Consider the following 25,840-nt stretch of genomic DNA (forward strand, 5'->3'; position numbering starts at 1 on the left):
CAAATCTGCCTCGATAACGGTTCGGCCGCAGATTTGTTGAGGGAGCAGCGGCGGAGTTACACCATGTGGTATTTTTGGGTAGTCTGCCCATTGCAGCCGCACGTTAGTAGCGCGCTTAGAACAAACGGTAAGTCGGTCTGTCGTTCTACCTCTGTTCGTTCGGTTTCGGGCTTAAAATGAGCGTGCCAGGTATTTGTTGAATGTAAACAATGTTCAATGTAAACGTTTACAACCTGTGCCCGCATGATGGTGCGTCCCTTCGGTTCGGACAATGTGACCATCGGTTCGTTTTTGTCGTTGTTGAGATGGGTACAAATATTGAACCATGGTGGACTATATCTATTTGTTGTTTGTTTGATATTTATCACGCTGATCATGATTGACAAGATTCATTCATTCGTATAATATAAACTTAATAATCGTGAATGTGGAGTTATTTTTGTAAAATAATGGAGACGCCAGGTAGCTTGTTTACTGGATCGCTCAAACTGCCTTATTTGAAGGCTCTTATTTTTTCAGGTGAGGGCACGTTCTGGATAGGACTCGAACAAAAAGCATCTAGTTATACTATCATTTTAACTCCAGACATTAATACATAATTTAATTTGAACAGATATTTTCATTCTTTATCATTAAATTATCGTTGTAATTGGTTTCTCAAATGACTTCATAATTTTTAAAAATGTAAAAACCCTTTCAGCAATATACTTGGGCAGTGGTTTTATTCACCGTTTGACCTCATTTGTTTAAAATGTTATAGTACAAAAATAATGAAAAACAAATCGATCACTTTTAGAAATGTTTGGACCATTCCTCCTGAATAAAAAAAGTCAGCCATTTTGAGAAAAAAACATTAATTTAGTGATGGTTTTGTGGAACTTCCACAACAAAGACTTTCAAAAATCATTCAATTGATAACTAATGGCAAAATAATAATTTAAGTTAAACAGTGCTTTGGTGAAAAAGGATTGAGGGTAACTTATTTTGAAATAAATCTACCCAAAAACTATAATTTTAAAATAAATTAATTTAAATATAGTATTAGTAATAAAGGAGCAGTTCCGTGGTACTAATATAAACTCGTACAACTTAATAACACCTCCATCGTGGGTTCAAGTATAGAATACCCCACCCCCCCTTCCCCTCCGAGCAAGGATTGATTATCTGGCTAAGTGTCTCAAAGCCTGCATAGGTCGGCAAGCGCTCGTTACGCCAAATAGATGAAAATAATCCCCTTCTATTATTTTATTCTATCGTAACATCCTGTGTGAATGGAATATAATGTACCTTTAAATAGTATTGGAATTAAAAAGTCAAAAAGTTAACGTGATAGTTATGTGTTGATAGAGGCGAAGAAAAGATCAAAATTAGTTATTTTCTTTCATATAGTGATAATTTATTTTAGAGATAATAAATCATGACCAAAATCAATGGACAAATTGTATTCATTTAAAAGGGAGAGGTTTTCTGTAACGTAGGCTATGTGTAATTTGTTTTTCTGTTTAAAGGCAGGGCTACATTGATCGTAGTCGCACGTATAATTTCGATTTTCACTAGCGCATCTGGCGGCGGCTGACCGAAGCATTTTGCCAAACAATTTGGGGATGCTCCAGAAAATACGTTATTTTTCCATGTTTTTCACTTTAACTGGACTGAGAAAGCTTTGTTACTGATACATAAATATGTTTTGCAAGTATTTCAGCCGTTTTCGCAACGAAAAACGGTGAAAAAACTAATTAATTTTGAGATCCGGCACGACCATTTCCCCGACGACCAAAAAAAGCTTCCACCAGCCGCCACCAGATGCGCTAGTGAAAATCGAAATTACACTTGCGAGTACGGTCAATGTAGCCCGGCCTTAAGAATAATATTTAATAGGATCACGATGGAGGCGCCCAGCCCTCCATTGATATCATGGAGACGCCTGGTATGTCGTGGAATTCAAATGTGATGTTGGTGACTATTGGTTAGGGTCTTGTAGCATTAGCTCCGGTAGCAGCAGCAATTCAGGCTACTGCTAGTTACAATTTGTACAATCATGTATAGATATCACAAATGGTATTATTTCTTTAAAAATAAATAAATACAGAACATCATTTTAATTTCTCAACGATTTTTCACACAGCTTATTGCACAAAAACAACATATTTATGGCGATAAAAGACATAAAAATAATATAATCATTCTGAAGAACTTTAAACACAAAAACAATTGAAATTACTAGAAATTTTATGGTATAGTATATAAACACAAACATGTTATTACACAGTTGTATATTCACATTTATTCATACATGGTCGCAAGAACAGCGAAAATACATCAAAATAGTTCTCATTATGGTACACCGGCTAAGTCCGGGTGGCTATAAATGCTACACAAAATAGTTTACCATCTTCATATCATATCTCTCCCGCAAAAACCTTTCCCACTTTTATACTACCCGTCCCCAGCTCTGCAGCCAAATATGGACAATTGGTTAATAATACGGTACGGGTATGCTGCTCCAAATTACAACTACACATACACACACTGATACATATACATGTTGATCCTGATTTCAATTGACACATAAATGCGGACGACATTCCACCCGTGGCCCGTGACTGAAACCGTCCGACAATCTTCTTCGCACACCGTCACACCATCATCCGGGCCGAGAGGCGAATATTACGAAGCGAAAGACACAGAGTTGGCTAACATTGACAAGTAACGAGACAGCAGCACGCTGGACATACTGCAGCATGCTGCAGGGAGTGAAGGGAAGAATCCTTTACTTTCCGATCGCTGGGAACAGTATCGGGAATGGTACTTCGTTCTCATTATAGTTTCTCATCGGTGTCGGGGGTCTGTCATGAGAAGAGAGAGAGGGAGAGAGAGAGAGAGAGACATGAATCAAATAACAATGAGGTTAGTTAGAAGCGCATGAATGGCCAAGTAGTCACCGTGGGTCGGGTTCAGAGCACTCCAGCAACCAGTAGGTCGTGACGATCCCTTTACCCTTCAGCTCAACGTCTCCTCTCAGCTCCGTCCGAAACGTTCCAAATTTGTCCAGTATTTGCTTAGCTGCCTCCGACACATGAATTTTGAGTGCTGTAATGAAGGAAAAGAATATTTCTGCTATTATAACCACTCTAATTTCATCCACACAGCTCACGTACGGTGTCCAGTTGATTCCATCCGCGAGGCCGTATTGACCGTATCCCCAAACAGACAGTAATGGGGCATCTTCTGCCCAACGACACCGGCACAAACCGGTCCCGAATGAATGCCGATGCGTATCTTCAGCTGATACTCCGGCTTATGCTTGATGGTGAACGACCTGACCGCATCCAGTATCGCCAGCGCCATCAGCCCAATCTCACGCGCATGATCGTGCCCGTTCCGTTCCGGCAGCCCCGACACCACCATGTACGCATCGCCAATCGTTTCCACCTTGTACACGTCGTAAAACCCGATGATGCGATCGAACGTGCTGTACAGATCATTCAGAAAGTCCACCACCTCCATCGGGCGGCTCTGGGCGCACAGGGCGGTGAAGCCGACGATATCGCTGAAATAGATCGTGACACACTCGAACTGTTCCGGCTGGACCATCTCACCGGCCAGCAGCTGCTGTGCGACGGGGCGCGGCAACACCTGGTAGAGCAGCTCCTCCGTGCGCCGCTTTTCCATGCTGAGCTGTTCGGTTTTTTCCTCCACCAAGCTTTCCAAGTTGTTGGCGTACTGCTCCATGCGGCGCAGCAGATCGTCCATGAGGTTCTCGCAGAATCCTCTACAGGGTGAGCGTGTGTGTAGGAGAAAGGGAAATGTTGAACGTTGTATTGAGATATCCTTAATTGTGTTTCGTATTTATGGAAAACATTGAGCAAATCCAAACAAACCAAAACATGTTATCGGGTTGCGTACTGCCTTGTGCCTTTCTAAGAACTTCTCAATGTGTTAACATACTTTAAAATAACATTCTTTTTTATTAACATTGAGAAGCTTCCCAAAAAACCAAAACACGCAGCAGCACCACAACCCCTTCCAATATACCCAATTCTCAATAGTACTTCATGATCAGCCGCACGCTGCTCCGGATGCCGGAAAACGTTGGCCGATCGTCCGGGCTGTCCGACCAGCACTTCTCCATCAGGTCAAGCAGATCCGGCGGACAGTCCCGCTGTCCCACGAACGGCCGAAACGGCGGGCTCTCGTGCAGGGCCACCCGCTCCACAATCGCCTGCGGATCCAGAAACTGGCGAGCCGTTTCGTACGGGCCACCGCGCACCACGATCTCCTCCAGTATGATGGCGAACGAGTAAACGTCCCCCTTCTGGGTGGCGGGCGTACCCGGGATGACGGTGGCGGGCAGCAGCTCCGGCGCAACCCACAGCAGCTCTGTAAAGTTTAGCACTGGTGAGAAGCAAAACACACACAACGACTGACAGCGGTCGGGAGCCGCCGTCTGCACTTACTGTTGTAGTAGTTCTGGTCCCGCACGTACTCCGACGGCGTGGTCAGCGTGCGCAGCCCAAAGTCGGAGATTTTCAGCACGAACCGACCGTCGATGAGACAGTTGCAGGAGCGCAGCTTACCGTGCACGCCGACGTCACTGTTGTGCAGGTAGGCCATACCCTTCACGACGTCGTGTATCAGCGACATGCGGAAGTTCCAGTCGAGCTGAATCGCTTCGTTCTCCAGCACGTCCTTCAGGCTACCCTTGGGGCAGTACTCGGTCAGGATGAGGATCGTTGGGCGGGGCAGATCGATACAGGCGCCGACAAAGCGGACCGTATTTTCGTGGCTCACGTCGCGCGCCTGCTTGATCTCCCACAGCAGCGTGGAGGTGATGTAGACCTTCTTTTTCGCCACCTTTTTGATGGCGACCCGTTCGCCCTTGTAGATGCCGATGGTGGTGAAGAGCTGGGCGGGCAGCTGCGAGTTGCCGGATGCTATCGAAACGCGGCCCGAGTTCAGCCCGAACTGCTGCAGTGAAAAGTTCTGGCGAGAGTTTAGGATCATGTGTAAGATGGGTTAATAAATAATGAAAATCTTGAGCGTTTTAACTTAACTGTATAACATGCATCAAAGCCTTTCAAATTGTAAATCATGTACACATAAAGCAATATAAAAAAAAAACAGTGCATCTCCTGCTTCTTTCTGTTTCTACTTTCATCGTATAGTTTAGTTTGGTAGCTCAATAGCATAAAAAATAGCTTCGCAAATGGATGCGGGCAGTGCAGTCCTTGACCCTGCCCGAGTACATTTTCATTCTCTGTAAAAACATTATATGTAATTGGCATTTTTCACTTCTGATATCATCGAGATTTCCTTTTGATTTCTTTGCATATATTTCTGTGTAATGTAAAAAAACAGAATCAAAAATATCTTATTACGTTCTCAATGTGACTTAATGAAATGTCCGTCAATGGGTTCAAGTTTCAAATAAACCATCCCGTCGCAGCTAGGACTGACTCTCCGGCTACGTGGTACTAATAAGTCTTAAAAGCAGTGCTGCAAAATGTCATGAGAATCACGTGATAATCACCACCGAAAACAATGTACATATCCTTGATAGCTTGATGCTCATTGTTGATACTCAATAGAAGTGCGTCATGACATGTCGAACGCGACATACGAATGCTTGAGTCAAACGCGATACTCTGACTGACAAGCTGAGTTTAATGCCGTTGCCAGTCATGACTTTTTCTAGCTGTGAAAAGTGTTGTCAAATGCCACTGTTGCAGTCACCAATACTCATGACTGAAACGAAGTTCAAGTCAACTCACGTCCACAACTGAGATGATCAGAGGTGAGACTCAAACAATTGGTGGATCAATCACATGCTTGGTGACATTTTGCTTAGCAACCAAATCGTGGTCACTCACTTGGTCACGACATTTTCTGTCGGTGATAATCACGACTTTCTTGGATTATACTTGGCGTGTACCCAAAGTACAACATGAGCATGCTTTCTCGCTCTGTCTACTTTGATGGTCTGTCGGGTCCAAAAGAGCGAGAAAATATGCTCATTTTGTTTACATGCACACGCACGCACCGCAAATTTTCCGTAACTACCGTGATGATCACTGACAAAAAATGTCACGACCTAGTGACTGATCAAGAGTTGGTTGCACACAATGTCACCAAGCATGTGAAGGTCGCACCAACTGTTTGAGTTTCTCCTCTGATCATCACAGTAGAGCTCGTGACGCTGACATTATTTTGTTTCAGCCGGAATTTGTCATGACTATGGCAGTGACATTTTGCAGAATTGATTACAGTAAAAAAAATCATGACAAAGTGACTGACTAAGAGCTGGTTACACAAAATGTCATAAAGCATGTGAAGGTCGCACCAACTGTTTGAGTCTCACCTGTGATCATCACACTAGAGCTCGTGACGCTGACATGGAATTTGTTTCAGTCAGAATATTTTATGACATTGACAGGGACATTTTGCAGCACTGCTTAAAAGCCTGTTTAGCCGGTCTCGTAGTACAGTCGTCAACTCGTACGACTTAACAACATGCCCGTCATGGGTTCAATCCCCAAATAGACCGCGCCGCCATACGTAGGACTGACTATCCTGCTATGGGGAGGAATCAATTAGTCACTGAAAGCCAAGGCCACTAGTGGGTACAGGCAGGCCTTGACCGACATCGGTTGTTGAGCCAAAGAAGAAGAAGCTTAAAAGCCTGTAAAAGCATGGCCGTGTTGGCCATTATGCCAAATAGAAGAAATTAATCAACCAAAAATCCTGAAGAGACCTTGTATATATTTTTTAACCAACTTCTGTAAATCTTCAAACAATAGATATTAAATACTTCTCATTTTTGTTATATGTGGGACGAATTTATAATCTGCATCTTGGCATTAATGGGCAAACATTGAAACTCGTCTTGAAGGGTATTGAAGTCATTTTTTGGCAAATATAATCTACACAATACGATGTCCGATATTTTACAACCGACAATTTCGTTAAGTTATCCCACAATATGAGACTCGCGAGGTTATAATCAAATAAGCAGACCTGTTTATGTGTGCCTTCAGGCTTAGGAGCTCGACAACTGTACCAAACTAGAGGTCATTACGGCGCCATGCAGTCGTTTGACTAATGCAGGCTAATTGAATTCAATGCCCCAGTGGGTGAACCAGCCCATTGTCTAGCCAGCTTTGAAGGTTCAAGCGGCTTTTTAGGCAGTTTTATGCTGTCGGACTACACGAATGATGCCCTTGATACATGCAAAGTTTATTAGTATGGCTCAGTTCTTGTTACGATCATGAATATTTGATCCATACTATTGCACGTTAGCCGTGCTTAGCTTTATCCAACTATGGTTGTATCGCCATTCTATCTCTTTCTCTTCCTCTTTCAAGTAAAACTTGTAATTAAATTAGCACAGCTTTCCGATTTCGAATAATTTCAAACGAAATTTACACTATATCACACATTCAAAGCGTGTTAAAATTCAGCATCGATAACAATTTCCACGCTGCATAATGCATTAGCGGTGCTCCGATCCGATTGCACTCGGCTCAGCATTCAGCTGAACAATTATATCCACCCGCAGACACATACTGCCCGCTTGCTGAGGCCACCGCTATCCTTTCAACGAGTAGTTGAATCAGCTGCCATATCAGCCTGTCACAAAACATCAATTGGAAACTGCTGTGCGGTGGTTGAATGCCCCACGAAATTCGATTGAATAATTCATTAGACGTGCCTTTTCATGAAACCCGGCTCTCGTCCAACGCAGTGATAGCAATTATAATTGAACCGTTGTGCCCGTCATTCCCGTCCCAATGGCAGACGAGCGAGTCCCACCTGTAAGCCCATCGTTTCGCCCCCCCTTTCGAATACTTACCTCATAGTTTAGCTTCTGCAGTCCCATTTTGCTGCCAAACATTTTGCCCACCTCCAGCAGCACCTCGTCCGGCCGGACCCGCCAGGACATGTTGTTCAGCTCGCTATTAAGCTTCATTTGTCTGTGTGTGTGTTTGGAAGTTCGTGGAAAGAGTTAAAAGTGGCGTGGAAAAAAGGAAGTGAATAGAAGCATTAATTAGGGACAAAGCAAAAACTCAAAACAACAAAAATCAAACAACTCAGGTATGGTAAGCATGGGAGAAAAAAAATGTATTTTATGTATACATCTCCAATTAGCTTTTTATCAGTGAAAAATAGTATCTATTATTTTCATCTCTCCTGATTACAGGGTTTTCCAGAGGTTCTCATAGTTGTGGGACATTTATTTGACTCTTTCTAATGGGGATTGAACTTCATATGTTGATAATTGGACTCTATGGCACTCTTTTTGGACAGAATCCAATTCCTATAGGATTTGTTAAACAAGGAGGCTATAGAGTCCAATTCCCATTACATTAAGTTCATTTCACGTAAGAAAGAGTCACTAAAGTGTTCCACAGCTATCAAAACTCCTGGAAAACCCTGTAAGCTGCCTTGCACAATCGGCGTTCACACATCAGCACATATCGTACCATCCAATGTTATCCGCCTTTAATTGAACCAATAGCAATAATTAGATAAGTTGACCTCAATTGCAATGACAGTTCACTTTCCTAATCCTACACACGTACACACCCCACGGCGAGGAATTGCGAGGGAATTGGCCGATACGACACGGAATAGTTGGAATTGTTTAGACGGAGAAACAACCGAAAACCCAACCCATTACTTACTTGCACAGTATATACGTGACCGCAGCGGCAAAGGCGGAGATTATGCCGAATCCAACGAGCCCATAAAGGATAATCATGTCTAGTTTTGGGGAGTACAGGGAGAGAGAGAGTGAAAGTAAGGGAATAGAAAATGAGCACCCAGTGAGCGCATAAGCAGCAGGAGCAGCAGCATCATTATCGTTATGCTTGTAGCGTGATTTAAGGGGTAATTGTTGCTGCCCGGGGGGTTTCGCTCACGACGTTGCACGGGAAAAGCGCTTGATGCTTACCCCCATTGCCCTGGCAGGCGGGCGATGTGCCGAGGAATCCACACTTGGGCACATCGGGCGGTGGACCTTCGCGACCGCCCGGCCAATGAATCTTCTTCCCCTTGACGGGTGAGTATTCCCTAGTTTGGGTGAAGAAAGATTCCGGAATGGTTATTTTTTAGCACAACCTAACTAACAGGCCTATTAGTGCACGTTACCGCGTAATGCCGTAGTAGTGGGCCACCACCTCGAACCGCCCGGTAATTGGATCCAGGTCGAGGATGGAATAGTCCGCATCACGATCACCGTTGTCATCAATCCGCACGTGTCCGGTGATCCCTGGAAAGAGAAGCGACGCATGAGCTGTGGCTTCATGCCTGCATGCTATCACTTACTTACCCTCAAAGTCACGGCCCCACATTTTCCGCGTAATCGCCGTACCGTCCCGTATGTCGCCGCCCTCGTTCAGCGTGTCGTTCAGCGCCATCCCGAGCAGGTACACGCCGTCAAAGAACGCGCCGATGAAGAAGTTCACCTCCTCGTCCTCCACGAACGTGTAGTTGTAGTCCTGCTTCGCCAGTGCGCGCACCTTTTCCGCAAAGTACTGGTAGGTCGGGCTGGTCGGCTGTAGCAGCGAGACGCGCAGCAGCGCCTCGTACGATTTGCGCGCCTTAAAGTCGTCCTCGTCGCCCAGCTCCCAGTAGTGGTCGCCCCAGTAGGAGCTCTGGAAGATTTCCACATCGAGAAAGGTGAACTCGCCGCGCGTCATACCGAGCGCCAGGGCGGAAAGCATAAACTTGCGCACCAGCGAACCTCGCACGGACAGTATTATCACTGGAAGGGAGAGGGGGAGCAACGAGAGGGGGGGATAATTAGTGTTCAGCTGGAAGCAAATTTTGGGGTTAATAAACTCGCTGTTGCAATTCACGCCACTCCGGAAAAAGCTGGATGTAGAAACGGAAGAGCACGATGGAAGTAATTTCCAGGAACTATTTAATGCTGTTTGACGGTTTGAAGTCAACGACATGACAGTTCCATTTTCTGATTCTATGACACACTTTTCCCGCTTTTGTGCGAAATAAATCTCTCTCTCTCTTCAATCCCGCTTTACAAGCCAATCAGTGAGCTAAATGGGAACCGTTTTCCAACCGTTACTTACCCCTCGCGTACATGCTCGCATCCTTCAGGTAGGCTTCGATGTCCTCCTCATCGTTACCGTCCAGCTCGCGCACAAACTTGAGCAGCTCCTCGTCCTTCAGCCCGTACTCCAGGTTCTTCCCAACCGTCAGCGAAAACAGATCCGACCGGTCGATGATGAGTGCGATATGGCGCCAGCCGAACTGGCGGAAGATGCTCGAGAACACCAGCTTCAGCCGGCACTGGCAGTAGGACATGCGGGTGAGCGTCTGGTAGCGGGACTTATCCTTGAACATACCCTGCATGAAGGGGTGAGCAAAACGGGGAAGCGGCATGAATCCAACCACTGTCAAAGTGCAAACGACCGCCGCCCTTTTACGTCCTTCCTTGGGCCAGGTCGTCAAAGCGCCGCGTCTTACCGAGCTATCATTTTTCCACCTGTTGCTCAAGCGGCCCAGAATGCCGGACGTTACCGAGAGTTCACCCTCCGATGGGGGCTGTAAAGAGAGAGAGAGAGGGGGGGAGGTGTGTGGAGGAAAAGGGAAAACGAGCCCGGTTAGCATGATTACAATGTTCACTCGAAAGAAGCGATACCATCGTCGATATGTCGACGAACGAACGAACGGACGAACGTTCTGTTTGAAAAGAAAGGAAGTTCACAGAATCAAAAGGTGTGGAAAGAATGAACGACCGGGTCACCGGGGTGGTAGCAAGGGAACAATAATTTTCATCCCCTCCCAGGCTGTAGGGGGGGGGGCGGTCACACAGGTCAAACCGGTGCGGTGCTGGGTCAACCCGATATTTGCCACTGCTGCAAACCCGGTAGCAGCAGGTGGTGATGGGAATAAATCTTGCTTCAAACTTGACACCTTTGCTATCTGGGATTTTCTTTATTTTGGTCTTCATTCACCACTTGAACTCTGCTGCTGTGCTGGGTGGGGATTTTCTTATACCCGAAGCGCTGAAAGTCGCGAAGGTGTTATTAGATGGTGCACACGTTGGCAAAACGATAAAACTGTCCAATTAACTGTGAATTGGTGGGAGGCCGTTAGTTGTAGTTGGAATGAAACAAAGGTAAAGCAAATGCAGTTCAGGAGATACTAGCGCGAGGAATATGTATTTGTGAATAAAATATGTGAAATTTATGTGATAACAATATATAGTTATTCTTACAGAGCTGTTTATATTTTATCTCAAACTATCATAGAATTATTGAAGCCTGAAACAACAGTGTAAGGCTACACATCAAAATTACAATAAATAGCAACAACATATTCTGTGTCTGAATCCAATACAAAACCATTGAAAAGGCTCCCATTCACCTAACATTTTCTTGAACTGCTTTACTCTACTCTTTCTAGTTATTCCAGTTAAGTAAGTAAGTAAGTAGGTAAGTAAATGCAGAGCTGTAACAGATGCCTCGAATTAAAACCGTGAACTACCCATCAAGCCGTTTGCGATCCGCGCAAGATTTACAAATCCGTGCAAATACGGAAGCACACTTATAGATTTATTGAATATTGATAAATTTGCGAAAACAACTCCGTCGGCTCCTTGACGGCAGCGGGCAAGAAATTATCGACCGTTTTCATCAAGGTATGATCTTAACCTTATGAAACACCGGAACGATCAATTTTTAGTGTACAGCGCCTATCACAACTACATATATGGAAAGTCGTTTTTTTAGTAAATCCGTAAGAGATAGATAAAAACAGTCAATGTTTGTGTTGTGCAGAATACTATTTTCTTCTATGTATATTTTTTAAACATTTTCACACGACTTATTACGAAAAAAACAAATTTATGGTCTTACCATAACTATAAAAACACTTCGAAAAACAGGGTTTTTGTGCTAACTTACGCATTTAAAAATCGTTCAAAAATATAAATAACATATCCTAGAAGGTTTTACAGAAAAATATTTCTTAACAATTTTTAAAAAGTGTTTTTATAGCGTTTTTAAAGGTGTTAAGAGAGTTTATTGGAATAATTATCAAAATTATTTTTTTTTTGCATACTAAACATTTTCAAAAAAAAAATCGCATGTAATGATTATTTTGCAAATACAAATACAAATAACAAATACAAATTCTGCCAAAATTGTTACAAATGTATTACAAAAACAATGTAAAAAAAGAAAAAAAAGTTGAAAAAACACCATAATATTTGATTTTTGAATAACGGATTTGCATTTTTAGTGCAATAAATTGTTATATTTTAATTCGGAATTGCTAAAGGTATCACATTATTCCATAAAACTGTTTGGAAATTCTTTTCACCTGTACCATTCACATCAAAATGCTGTGGAACTCCTCGTAACGAGTTTAACTCACTTGTAATACGAAAAACTCGTTATGCGGGAGGCTCTTTTTCATGTGCATATAGTATTAAAAGTGAAATAATCGGTTCCTGGACCGCAAATGTGCTTTGAATACACATAACGCTTAAGATAAATTAATTGATCATAAAAACATCATTAAAATATATTTATGATAACAAAAATACTGTCAACTGCGTTTGGGTTCAGTCCAAATCAGTTATCAAGTGCAGACAGGGTTTAGTATGTTATAAATAATGTAAAAGTTTAAAAATAGACCATTTAATTGATGTACTGTTTAATAGCATTATCCAGATCTTTCGAGGTTAATACAATGAATGAAATAGTTTAAAAACTGGAGACGAACTAATTATTGAAAGATGTAATCAATGCAAACGCACGATGCCGAATTCGCTTGATTTAAAAAAAATCCTTAGACATTCAAAAATCCTTGAAATCCTCAGATATTTAAAAAAGCACAGCCATTGACAACGCAAACAATCTAAATATGCAAAAAAGCTATTCCAAAAAGGTACTACAATCTGCCTCACACGAAAACTACCGCCAACATTCTCTTCAATGACTAACTTTTGCTAGAGTTTAGCGAAAAAAAATTAAAAACACAGAAACAAATGAGACAGATTTGGACGGCAGCAAAAGAAAGAAATTTGCGCGCACCACGCGCAAACAGCTCACAGCGTGCTGTTGCCGATGCACGCGACACTCGTTGCTATGTATTTATGCGCATAAAATTTCACATTCATGCCGGCAGCACATATTGAGCGGGACGAGTTTGGTTTGGTGTCGCAATTGCTAAAACGTTTGGCGCATTTGCTTTGGTTTTAATAAAATAAAGCATAGCACAGTGCGGAAGCTACGGACTCTAGGAGACGGATGGAGTCGTTCGAACGGTTACGCTTACTTCCGTTCCGGCTTTGCGAAATGGATGGTGCGGCAAAAAGCTATCTACCATTTGTAAGGGCACGCCAGGACGCGACTGTTGGGAAGACGATGAAATGACGAGCGGAGCAACAAAAAAAAAAAAAAACGCCAAGATCACTTTGAATCATTCGAGCATACATTTCTGCACCATTAGACGCTTTACTTGTTCATTTTACTGGTCGGGTAAAGAGAGCCAAAGAGGATTGGAGATTGGAAGCGAACTGCAACTGGAAACAATCACTCTCTCGCGCGGGCATAGCATGTACTACTGTAGGAAATGGTCTGCAATGAAACGACTGTGTAGGGAAATCACAAACAAACGATGCTGGACTGCTTTGTCCGGCCGCTTAGAGGAAGGAACAACGCAATCTCCTCCACCCAAGCCATGCCGCCGAAGGGAAGCAGACTCAGGCTCGATCAACCAAATTGAGTTGTATTTATAGAAAGCCGGCAAAGTTCTTGCCGACTGCTCGATGGGTGGACGGAAAGGAAGCGAAATGATGTTGACTTGTGCCACGCGACATGATGACATTTAATCGGGCAAAGAGACAAAAGGCCAACCGGGGGAATCACCGACCGGACCAATCAGGAAATTATCGGACCAACGGCAAACGATAAATGAATGTCTTATCCGGCTGCTGGTGTGTCTCGCCCCGGTCAACAGCATCATTCCGATCCGCTCGTGGATGGCAAATGAAAGGGAGAAAGGGGAAGAAAAACGACCAAAAAGCAAAACAATAATGACCACCCCACGTGGATGGTAAATAGAGAAGAAGCAAGCACACACACACGATGATAGCGAAAGGATCAAGGTCCGCTGATTGCTTAACGCTAGATTAAACACTAATTGTGGTGATTCATTAAATAAATTTGCTTTTCAAATCACCGCCGGCCACTGGCCGGAGCAGCGGCTGGCACCAAGTACGAACCGAAGAAAGCAACTACTGTCCGCCCTGGTCCTCACTTACTTACCTGATCGCCCATCCCGGTGATGATGGGTGTATTCCAGTAGTCGGCCAGCTGGGCGACGGGCTCGAGCGCAAAGGCACAGGCCGGTCCGATGAACGCGATCACGCTATGCTTGAAGTGCAAATCGGCCGCCAGCCCGGGTGATTTGGAGCCGGAGCAGGTGGCATAGCTGGAACGGAGAGCGGAGAGAAAACACGGGCTGTAATTGATATTCATTTCCAAACGGGACAGCAAAGGGAATTGATGTTGTGGGGCGAAGGAATTGATTCTTAATGAATATGACATTGAGTAGAAAATGCTTCAAAAAGTAATGCAAAAAGTCAGGTAGAGATAAAACACAAACTGAGAGATTTGATCGTGTTGTGTTAGTAGGTTTTTTGTAATTAATATTTAATTATGTTCAACAATATAGAAAAAAGTGGTTAAATGGTGTAATGAAGTGATTCTGACTGATTCTGGGTGTCTGACATGCCGTCCAAGCTATCGTGAATTGGTATCAGAGTCGGATTTATTCATATCGGGGTTCTAAGCGAGGGATCGAAATAGTTTTGCTTCAAAATTCTCCAAAATGTATCAATGGCGAGCCGGACTCGTGGTACATTCGTCAACTCGTACGGGATTATAACATGATGCCCGTCATGGGTTCAAGCCCCGAAGTCCCATTCGTAGGACTTGACTATCCTGCTATGGGGGGAAATCAATTAGTCACTGAAAGCCAAGCCCACAAGTGCTTGCCTGTACAGCAGGCCTTGACCGACAACAGTTGTTGAGCCTGAGCCGAAAGTAGAAGAAGTATCAATAGCGACAAAAATTACACTGTTCGCATTTTTATGAATATCATTTTACGAATACCAAAAACATAATCTTCCCTTCGTTGAGGATTCATTTTTTTGTGTCCGTTTATATGGCAGTTATTACATCATTTTAATGATATCTTAAGTCTTGGTGTTATCAGGCAGGGTCAGGGACTTCGTATTTTTCATATTTTTAGGTTGTCCATCATTGTTGTTTCCTCATTTGGTAATTTTTCTAAGTTAAGAGTCTTTTATATGGAAAATAATCAAACAATAAAATGGAAAACTGTCTGAAGAATAAAACTCCCGACTTTCGCAAATTTCAGAACTGATCTAGTTGAAATCTTCCTTGATTCATTTGCCCTGAACTTGACCAATTGGACCACTGTGACAACTTGACAATTGATCTGGTACAGGGCTTTCCAACCTTTTTAGGATCGTGGACCACTTGGCTTTGAAAATACATACTCCGTGACCCACATCTATTGAGGGAATACATTCATAAATTATGTTTAAATATTATTCCAGACATATTTTTTCGCAGACCACTTCTGTTAACGCCACGGACCACAGGTTAGAGACACCTGATCTCGTACACCTAAAAACATATTTGTCTTACAAAAAACCGAATTTTAATCATTCGTACTTTTGTATGTGCAAAGAAGATTTAGCCATTCCTTTTTTTTGCCTAACCATTTATATAAGAGGTGAAAGTCACTGCACAAAGTTTGTGTGATTTCATGTTTCACATATACAAAAAAATAGCGTGAAATCCAAGTGTTCGACATTGACCTGTATCTTCTGTACTTGTTTATTGGTAGTCTTGTCATCCTTGCCATCGAGACCATCGACAGAGTTCTTAAAACAAATTAAATTAAACGTCCCAGAAGCTTCTTTATGCAGTATTGCCATGAGAGGTTTTATTGCTAATATGGAAGAGTGCGAAAGTATGTAAAGTTTGTCTAGGCTTTCAAAAATTATCTCCAAAGGTTTTTTGAACTTGTAGGATTAGTAGTACTAACATTTAGTACTAATATTTTAAACAATTATTTAAACAATTTGGAGGGATTTTTTCAATATGATGTGTGTCGATTTTAAAAATAAAAAAATCTTTCAGTAATTTTCCATTGAAACTACCTGGCTATCTACATATGACCTGTTATCTACATATGAACTGTTAACGAACTTTCATTGTTTTTTACTAAAGAATATGAAGAACAATGGTACGGGAGACATGACCTCTATCCATTTTTATGAATTGAGTTTTTAAGTTTTTTATTCAAAATGTTGGAATCATTGTAAAGAGAGGTTGATGAATACTCAATTACTAAAACTAGTGATTGCAAATGCTTTATAATTTAGATATTGTAAGTAAATGCGTTCTGCTTAATATTATTAATATAAAGCTAAAATATGAGGTGGTCACGTGGTACAGTCGTCAACTCGAACGACTCAATAACATGCCCATCATGGGTTCAAGCCTAGAATGGGCCGTCCCCGGGTAGCAAGGATTGACTATCTGGCTTGCGTGGTAATGAATTAAGTCTTGAAAGCCTGTATAGGCCGGCATGTCCGTGTAGGACGTTACGCCAAATAGAAGAAGAAGATGAAGCTATAAAACAGTTGTGGTCTTCTTTTGCAATGGTTTTAAGATCATACAAGTTATTAATTTGTATTCCAAGATGTACAACTTTCAGTTTTTTCTTCGTAAAAAAATGAACTCAAAAAAATTCTAATGTATCGAAAGCAAGATGCCACCACTCTGATACAGCTCAAAGCATCCACTCAATGCCCCACTGTTAGTATCTACGGCAGGGAGACATTCGTTGACAGCAATAAACAGTAGAATATAAAACCCACCCAAAAACCCTTGAGGTCAAATTATCACTCGATTAAAGGCAAGGCGAAAACGAATAAACGAACAGCAAATAAAATTTAGAAAACAGTATCCCGACGAGTTGGACTCTGGTTCGACCGACCATTGGCACGGTTGAGTGGCAACGGTGAAAGCGCCCATCCTCTTTCGACAAACAACAAAACCCCTCGACACTAGCGGGCGATGCTAAAATGGCCCCCGTTTTATTGGTGTCATTTAATTGGCCGCAGCGGATGTGGCGCTGAGGATAAGAGGATTAGCACACTTCTCCAAACTGTGTCCAACCGTGGGCTCTGTTGCTCCAAAACTTAGGGCGCACACGGTTTTGATTAGGGTGCTTCGGCCAACGTGTGTCAGCTGGACAAAGTGTTTGCATACTTCGCGGTCCTGACTAGCAAAGTATCACAAAGCACAAGGCCAAGGGTTGCAGAAAAAAGGCGACCCTTTCATACTTTTTTTCCCCACGGTTCCTTTATATTCGCCGACAAATTGACTTTTCTTTTCTAATCTTGCCCGTCATGATGACACAAACATACACACGCACGGCCTGGCGCCATGTTATTTCGGAACTGTGGACTCTGAGTGTGGAACCGAGCGAACAAAAAAGGCTAAACGACGACATATAATTTACATAAGTATGCTTATTTACTCGACCCTTCCATTCAGGGGCTCCACGCACGATGACCTACAACTGTCCAGCCAGGAGCCGGGGGAGCAGGGAGGAGAAACCATTTGAAGGACATTTCGGGGACGGCGGCGTTAGAAAAACATGGCGAGAAAGTACACCGAAGCAAAGCCCTCTGCATGACGCACGTTAAGACGCGTGTGATGGTATGCAAGCAAAAGAGCTGCCGAAATGGGAGCTGCCCCATTTCGGCAGTGGCCGCGTAACCTCGGGATGCGGGAAGGATTGGACAAGATGTGCTAACCCTCGCCTTCTTAGATATAACCTGTCAACATGTCGGCAGCAAGGGGAACGAAGAAGGATGCCGTTTTCACGGTACAAACCACCGGTGGTGGTGGTTGTGGTGTTTGGTGGTGGTATTTACTCATTACAAACAGCTCACGTTCGGCGCACGTGGTACGTGGTCTGCCGTGGCTGCCGAAGGCTTGTTGCATGTGAACGTTTCGGCACGTCGACAAGTACCAATCTAACCAGTCGCTGGTAGATGCCTCTAACAAGAAAGGGGAAATAAACAAAAATCCCAACCATAAACACCCCACATCTGGGGAAGGAATGTAAGCTATCTTGATTGGGACGCGTCCGGCTACGTGTTGATTTGGTGCGACGCAATGAAACTGTTTTGAGATTTGCGAAATTTGCATAATGCTTGGAATTGTAGGGACAGAGGAAGAGTGAAGAGAGTTTCTGACGAACTCTGAGGATGAATTATTGCGTAAATATGATTGAATCTAGCACAAACTGAAGGAGTTTAAAGTCATATTCAACGATGTGACAAACAACTGTCCAATCAACTCACTGCTCTAACGGAAGCATTCAAAAATGCATGAAAGAAACGCTTTCTTAAAAGATTCTGGCAATTGTTACGATCGATATTGCTACTTACAAAAAATATCATTATCAGTTAATTTTTCCTGCTCAGGACAACTACTATATGGGAGAATGTGTTAAAAAGTGTCGAAAAAGCCTTCTCCATTTATCGGATATGGTAAATTAGACATTTATGACATCCTTTCCAGAGCAAGGCCATGAGATAAAGGTTGGGCTTGGGTCAGATTTGATTGTATCCGAGATGGGAGGACTGGACAAACAAAAAAGTTGTAGAAAATTGCCTACAGTAGTTTACAGAGCTTATATTATGGACCCTGAACCCTAAACTGGGAGGATAGAGCAAAATGTACATTTTGGTCGAAAAAGGGTCTGTTGGAGCTAGTTACGGACTGGACATAAAACTATCACCCTTTAAATGGGTTTGATTGTTGTGGTTAAAAAAGTCGGAGTCAGAGTGACCCCCGATAATGAGATCTGGACGGTCTCGTTACGTCTCGGATACTATTACAAGCATGTAGTGGTCAGAACGGTATCTACAAGGTCACAAAGGGATCATTAAATAAGTCCACTAACCCTAGGCGTTTCGAATGCATAGTTTTTATGACATAAGTAATGTCAATTACTTGATAGCTTATTTCTAAGACCATGGATTACTTTTATATATCATTAGAATGGGAAGCAAAGTCAATTTAGAATACAATCGCCTAGTTTTATAAAATTGGGTCCTAGTCCCCTAGTTTGGGTCGGTCTGGTGGTATAATCGTCAACTCGAACGACTTAACAACACGCCCGTCATGTGTTCAAGCCCCGAAGAGACCGTGCCCCCGTACGTAAGACTAACTATCCTACTACGGTAACAAAAAGTCACTGAAAGCCAAGTCCACTTCACTAGTTAGTGGGTACAGGCAGCGGTTGTTGTGCCAAAAAGAAAAAGAAGTTTTATAAAAACATAAATTAATAACACTGACGAACCAACCTTACACTTGTGTTACAAAAGTGTCCTTCACGAAAGTACTGCAATTGGGGCGATCACTTCTATCAGATTGAGCTCTGTTCGCGGCTGCTTAGATGTATCTAAACAACTTTTCTAAATATTGCAAATTGTCAAGGAAGTGTGAGGCAAGATTTTATTAGAATAATGGGACAAAACACCCAGGAAAATCATTTTATAGGTTTCAAATCAAAACAAATGATGTGAGAAGTGTACAAAACATTCCACGTTGGAATTTGGAGGCAGGTTGGTCATCGCATTTAAGCGTTAGTGGTTAAAACGACTGATCAATACGTGTAAAATAGAAGTAGCATAAACGATTGGATTTTCTACTTTTATTAGTTCTAAAGTTTAATACCGAACCCATAATGATCTTAGCACTAATGCTGAACTTATAGCCAAATAGGAACTAATCACAAACCAATACCGGTACCGGAACAGAGCCTGATCTTATCTCATGCCGTATCTGAGACTTTAACTGATCCTATACCCTTACCTTGAGGTCGCTTTAGACCTTGCGTGAAAGTAAACGTGCACGGTTCAAAATGGACCAACATACACTGTTTGTAAAGTGAATTAAGTGCATTTCGTTGTGATTCTGCGTTTACCATTATTTTTTCACCGTGAACAAAGGGGAGAAACACAAGGAAATGCATTTTTTTTAATTCAATATGGTTTATAATCATGAGGAATTGAATATGCTTTCTTTTGGTGTACGGTAAGCCATGTTCTGATTAATATTTAATTAAATATAGTAGAAAGCCCCAAAATGACACGTTCAATTTCACAGGAACTGTAATCCGGACTATAGCCGGGAAATCGATCCTGAAAATGATCTTGAATTCGTACCGATGAATTGAAATCAATAACTCAGTTCTAAAGTGTTATTATCGGTTCGAAAAACTGCGCTCAACAAACAGATCCACGGGAAATAAAGCATAGCCATACGGATATACTGATGGTGTCATTTCGTTTAAGGGCAGCAATGAAGACGGTCACATATACTGACCATATAATATGTAGATACTTTTAATATGAAAATTTATCACATTCTGTACATTCTGGGATAGAATCGAGGTACAAATTTAAACAGATTCAATTCGGGAGCAGTCATAATAATAATACAGAACATTTTAAAAAGTAATATACAAATAACATAAAGTTATAGTAGAAGAACTTAAAAACAAAATAAAGTGAATGAACAAGGAAAACAATGAAACAGAGAAAAAATAATAATTTAATTAAAAATAAAATCTAATCCAAAAAGAAACAACAAAAAGCTGCGATAACATAACTACAGTCATAACTAGCATAAGAACAACTGCACAAATGACACTGGAAAATAAATATAAAATCAAACCTGTAAATAAATCATACCCAATTGGTAACCATTTCCTTGCATTCATTAAACTTCTACGATTGCTTTAACAAAAATACACAAATCCAACGTTGCCAGCTACTTCACACTCACCTTCGCTGCACCTTGCTAAGCCGTACGTTGTGCACTTTCATGAGACTTTGGTTGACCAGCTCGAGCGCCAAATCGATAGCCGGTCCACAGCGTTCCAGGTCGAAAGGTGAGTCTGTGAGTTGAAATTGTAGCGAAACAAGATATCGAATGGAAAATGTCATTACAGCAGTCAGCCACCACCAAGCCCAGTCAGCCGGTCACCCAACCATTCGCTCCGACTCACCGAGATGCGATGCCATCAGCACACCCACATGGTACACGGTGTAATTTGTATCGTCTATGATCGGTTGTATCTCAAGGTTGCTAAGGCTCCGTTTGTGCACCCGGTCGATGTGGCCCCCGGCGAGACTCGAACCGTTGCCACTTCCGGCCGAACCGGCCACACCACCGCCCGTCGACTCACCGTCCTCCTCCAAGTTGTAATCGTCCCCGTCCCGGCCAGCCCCGTCCAGCAGGCTGCTCAGAAGCTGCCCAATTTCGGTATCCTCCACCGTTCGCTGTACGATGGGCCGATGGTCACGCGGGTGTGCCGTAACGGGCGGCGGCGTATGGCAGCCCACCCAGCACAGTAAAACGGCACAGCACACAAACGGAACGCAGTTCAGTGACGCCCCATTTCTGTTGCGCCCGGCCCCGCTGGCCATCGCTGACGGTGGTGACCGCTCCTGTCGGTGAGGTGCTGCCGTTTGTAACAATGCTCTTACAGGGCGTTGTAGAGACGGTGGGATAGATGGTGAAGATGGTGCTGCTTCTGCTTGCTTTGGCCATTGGCCTCGGTGAACCGATCCCAGTCGATTGGGTGTGCCATCATCATCATCATCGTTGGGCGATACAGCTGACAAGGTGCTGCTTGATCGTCACGCGATAATTTACGTCCCGTTGACATTTTATATGGCACCGCGCGTGCTGCAGACGCGGCTCATTTGCATAGCGAGCGAATAAAGTTGGGTAGTTAGTTTAGCGAGTGCGTTTCTTTTATCTAGCTGATAGCACAGCGGTACACCGGTACAAACTGTGGCCGGTTTCTGTCTGGTTGCTGGTTACCGTTGTTGCTTTGTTTCTTTGTTGTTGTTGCTATCGACACAGGCTTTTCACGGCCAGTTGCTCGATTTTACGCAAGGATTATTTTTATACGTTCGTAACAGCGTTATGGATCGCATTCCATTACCATGTCGAGCCTGCTGTACTGGGGATGGAGCGCGTGTACCGGATCGGGCTGGTTTGGCGTCTGTAGCAATAACGAGATGTAAACATTACTTTTAGATCACTGAACCAGTGGATTAGTGGGGTTGTTTTGCGAAAGTTGTGAGTTAGTTTTAGGGATTGCATTAATCGAAAGTGGTAGAACAAATTGTGTGAGTAATATTTAAGTAATTGTATTACAATTCTCTTAGAAAGGAAAAGAAGCTTATTCATTCGGGATTGTCGATAAGTCTTGTAAATAGACTACGGAAGCCTGAAGCAATTATTGTACTAAATAAGTAAAAAAAATGCAAATAAATATTAAAAATACGTAATATAATGTATAATATACCAAAAAAAGAATGGAAGTATATAAATAAGTAAAACAATAAAGATATAAATGAATAAATAAAGATAGAAACAAATAAATAAATAAACAATTAAATAATTGATTAAATAAAGTACAAAAACATTGCTAAATAAAAAAAATTAAAATAAAATAAATAAACAAATAAATGAATCAATAGGCATTCTAGTTGATTGTAAATAAATAATCAAATAAATTATCCTAATTAATAATCATAATATTCGGTGAAGGTGAAGGAGAATAAAATCAGACAACCAAGGAATACAAAAGGAATGATTTTAAGCAACTTTATGAGGGAATTACCGTATGGAGGAAAAACCTTTATAAGAGAAAGGCTGATTGACATAAAATAATAGATTTAAAATTATTTAACCACATTCATTATGTATGGATGATAGCTAGCATTATGTGCTAAGATTACGTCTAACATTCTGCATCGAGTACTAATAACTGCCTACAAAGACAAAAAAAACTACATTTTTATTTGATTTTATCTTTACACTCAATTGAAAGTCTGAAGTTGATTGAATAGTCTAATTGTAGAAGTTTTGGGTTCGATTCGAAGCCTTGTAATAGACCTGTATGGTGTCATCATGCCTTAGTAGGATTTAACCACAACATAAAGGCTTTTTTAGTTTTTAGAATATAATAATAAATCCACAGTAAAAAGAAGCTCCTTTTTGATATCTTTCATTTATTTTGCCATTCTTTGCTCTACAATACTTCAGTGAAAGAATAAAAACGTGCTTATTTATATATATTTTTAATGTAATTTTGTGTTTTTTTAATTTATTTTTAGTTTTGGATATTTAAAAATTGAAATCTGTCCAATTAGAAGCACCAAACACGTTAAATGACCAAATGATTTATTTTTTATCATTTGTTATCTGGCTGTTAGATGATGTTTATTAAAATTCTCAATTTAAAAATATGAAACATAAAATAATATAAAACTATGAGTAATTTATAATGTGCCCTATAAAACAGAGAAGTGTTTTGATTGATCTGTGCAGCATTATTTAATTAAAATGGAAGATAAAAACTGAATCTGATTGATTGAAAAATACTACCCCAAGTTGGGTGCATCCGCCATGCTGCACATTTCCTAGAATCCAAGCAAGCCCACCCCCTCCCCCTGTTACAAGAAGGGACTCGAAATGAGCCAGAGCAACCAGAGCAAGCACGAGAAGTAAATTTAATTGAATTAAAAAACGCAACGCGAAATGCAACTATCGCACCCTACGGCACATCCACTGCAACAAAAATGGCACAATGCACCACCACACAAATAATAAAAGTGTCCTGTGCGAAACTCATCACCGTTCGGTACACATTTGTCTTTTGTCCGTGGCAGCCATGGCTGTGTGGCCATGTGTTGTTACGCCAGCATCACGGTCCGGTCCGGGCGATACACATCCACATCGTGTTTTTATTGCAATCTTTCGGCTGCGCACCGTGCCCAGCAAATGGGCACGTATCCAACTCGTTCTTTCACCGTTGCCCCCGTCTCACCGAACCCGCTCTGTCCGCGCGTACAAATGAGATTGTGAAAAGATAAACACACACACACACACACGAACACAGACGCACACATTGTACCTCCACAAAACCCCGAGGGGACATCATCGCCAACGATCAGCGGCAACGTTCAGATCCAGCGTGTCCAGTAGGGAGTTGGTACGTGACCGTACCCACACATTTCGGTTCACCATGGTCCATTTTGGGCCAGTACTGCAAACACATGGAGCACGAAACCGACCTATTACCTTCATCATCATCATCATCATCCTCGGCATCATGATTATTTTCAGCACCATCATTTGCTGAAAACATCGTCATCGTAGCTGTTGCCGGATAAGTTGTTCTTATTTTCTAGCCTTATTAAAAAAAAGGAATAATCCCACCACCACATACCCACATTCACACACAACTCACACGAACCACACACAATTGGGGGCCACTTGTTGCACGCCGCATAAAATATGCTCGGTTGGATGGTCAACGCTTCCAGACGGGTCAGCGTAGAGGCAGTTTTTGGACGGTCATTGCACTAGGTCACACATCCAAGCACGTCACGTTTCATTGCTGGATGGAGCAGCATGATGCTTGGAGTTCTTCACTGTTTTCTCATCTTCGGTGGTTTATTTTTCGATATTGATATGCCACATCGATGAGATTCTTCCTATTTCAGTACTTTTTTTTTGTTGCAATCAGCGCCAGATCACATATCACCAGTTTTAAACGAATAACAATTCCACACAACAGATTCCACCTGGGACACCTGCTACACCTAATCTCATTCCAAACACACAAGCGCACACGCAGTGTACACGAACATAGTAGGCCGGAGGATAGGTGAAAGCAACCGAGCGACCCACGCATGATGAAGTGAGTGACAATTTGACGGCTAGATTACTGGATGACTAGATTTACCTGATCGATAGACGCATTTAGAGCTCCGGGGCCCTTCTTCAAGGATGGTTGACGGTCTTCCGTGGGGGTGATACAGGACCTTTTCCCCTACAACACCCGCACACACACACACAACTCTCGGGGGAGTTTTCTTTCGCATTAACAAGACGAGGGGATTTTATTACACACTTTGCCAGGACACACGGCACACCATTGCTGCTGAGGCGGCGTCGTCGTTGTCAGCCTTGAAAAATGACTTCCAGGTTAGTGATGCAAAACAGGTGGCACGCCGCAAACAAAATTATCCTAATGCACACACAGCCTTGATTCTGGACTGGTAGGCGGGTCGGTAAGGCTTATCAGCAATATCACATCCTATATTCTTGACCATGAAGCACACAGGCACACCACAATTTACAGCACCTGTTGAGCGTCCTTCCCTTTAGTAAGATTCACTTGAAATCACTGCCTTATCCTGATTCTTGCTACAGGAAGTTTGTAGCCCACCACTGGGAAGTAGGCTCCAAAACTGTTCACAAATTCCCCAAAAAACCCCAAAAACGTTCACCGGTTAGGATCCGAAGAGCTGCTCCGACACGGACACTGCACGGACAGGCCCAAACACTCGAAAACACCGCACCACTGCAAACTGACTGCCGACCACGTGGTGCCGATAGTATCCTTCGGCCGATTGAGCACGCCGTCCGATAAGGGGACCGCTTTTATAGCGGCCCGGTGCACGAGCCCGGCCCGAGCGTGTGCGTCCTTCCCGAAGCGAAGCCAGTACGATGATACGGACGAGGACGACCACGACGCCGACGACGGCGACGACGGTCCCGTACAAGGACTCCATTTCTGTTGCACATGCGATCGTGAGAGGGCGACGGGGACGGGGCCATTACCCACCCAAAACGAGTCATCTCGGGAACGGTGATTGCTA

The 25,840-nt window shown here is 42.7% G+C and overlaps 1 protein-coding gene across 2 annotated transcripts; it reads right to left on the reverse strand.

Moving 5' to 3' along the window:
• Positions 1–2,264: 2,264 nt before the first annotated feature.
• LOC120903474 (atrial natriuretic peptide receptor 1) lies at positions 2,265–25,672 on the reverse strand. 2 transcript variants are annotated; one of them, XM_040312919.1, is made up of 17 exons: positions 25,469–25,672; positions 24,922–25,144; positions 21,163–22,167; positions 20,940–21,051; positions 14,298–14,463; positions 10,486–10,563; positions 10,089–10,365; positions 9,329–9,763; positions 9,148–9,268; positions 8,951–9,069; positions 8,682–8,760; positions 7,850–7,970; positions 4,458–4,983; positions 4,053–4,380; positions 3,159–3,772; positions 2,943–3,090; positions 2,265–2,846 (listed from the first exon to the last, which is right to left on the reverse strand). In XM_040312919.1, the coding sequence occupies exons 3-17, from the start codon at positions 21,581–21,583 to the stop codon at positions 2,771–2,773; spliced, it is 3,621 nt and encodes a 1,206-aa protein (XP_040168853.1). In that variant the 5' UTR covers positions 21,584–22,167; positions 24,922–25,144; positions 25,469–25,672; the 3' UTR covers positions 2,265–2,770. The 2 variants fall into 2 exon arrangements, with proteins under 2 accessions (XP_040168853.1, XP_040168852.1); XM_040312918.1 differs by having other exon boundaries at positions 24,922–25,672.
• Between the last annotated feature and the right edge of the window lie 168 nt (positions 25,673–25,840).

Source organism: Anopheles arabiensis, chromosome 3 (genome assembly GCF_016920715.1).
Source record: "Anopheles arabiensis isolate DONGOLA chromosome 3, AaraD3, whole genome shotgun sequence".
NCBI lineage: Eukaryota > Metazoa > Arthropoda > Insecta > Diptera > Culicidae > Anopheles > Anopheles arabiensis.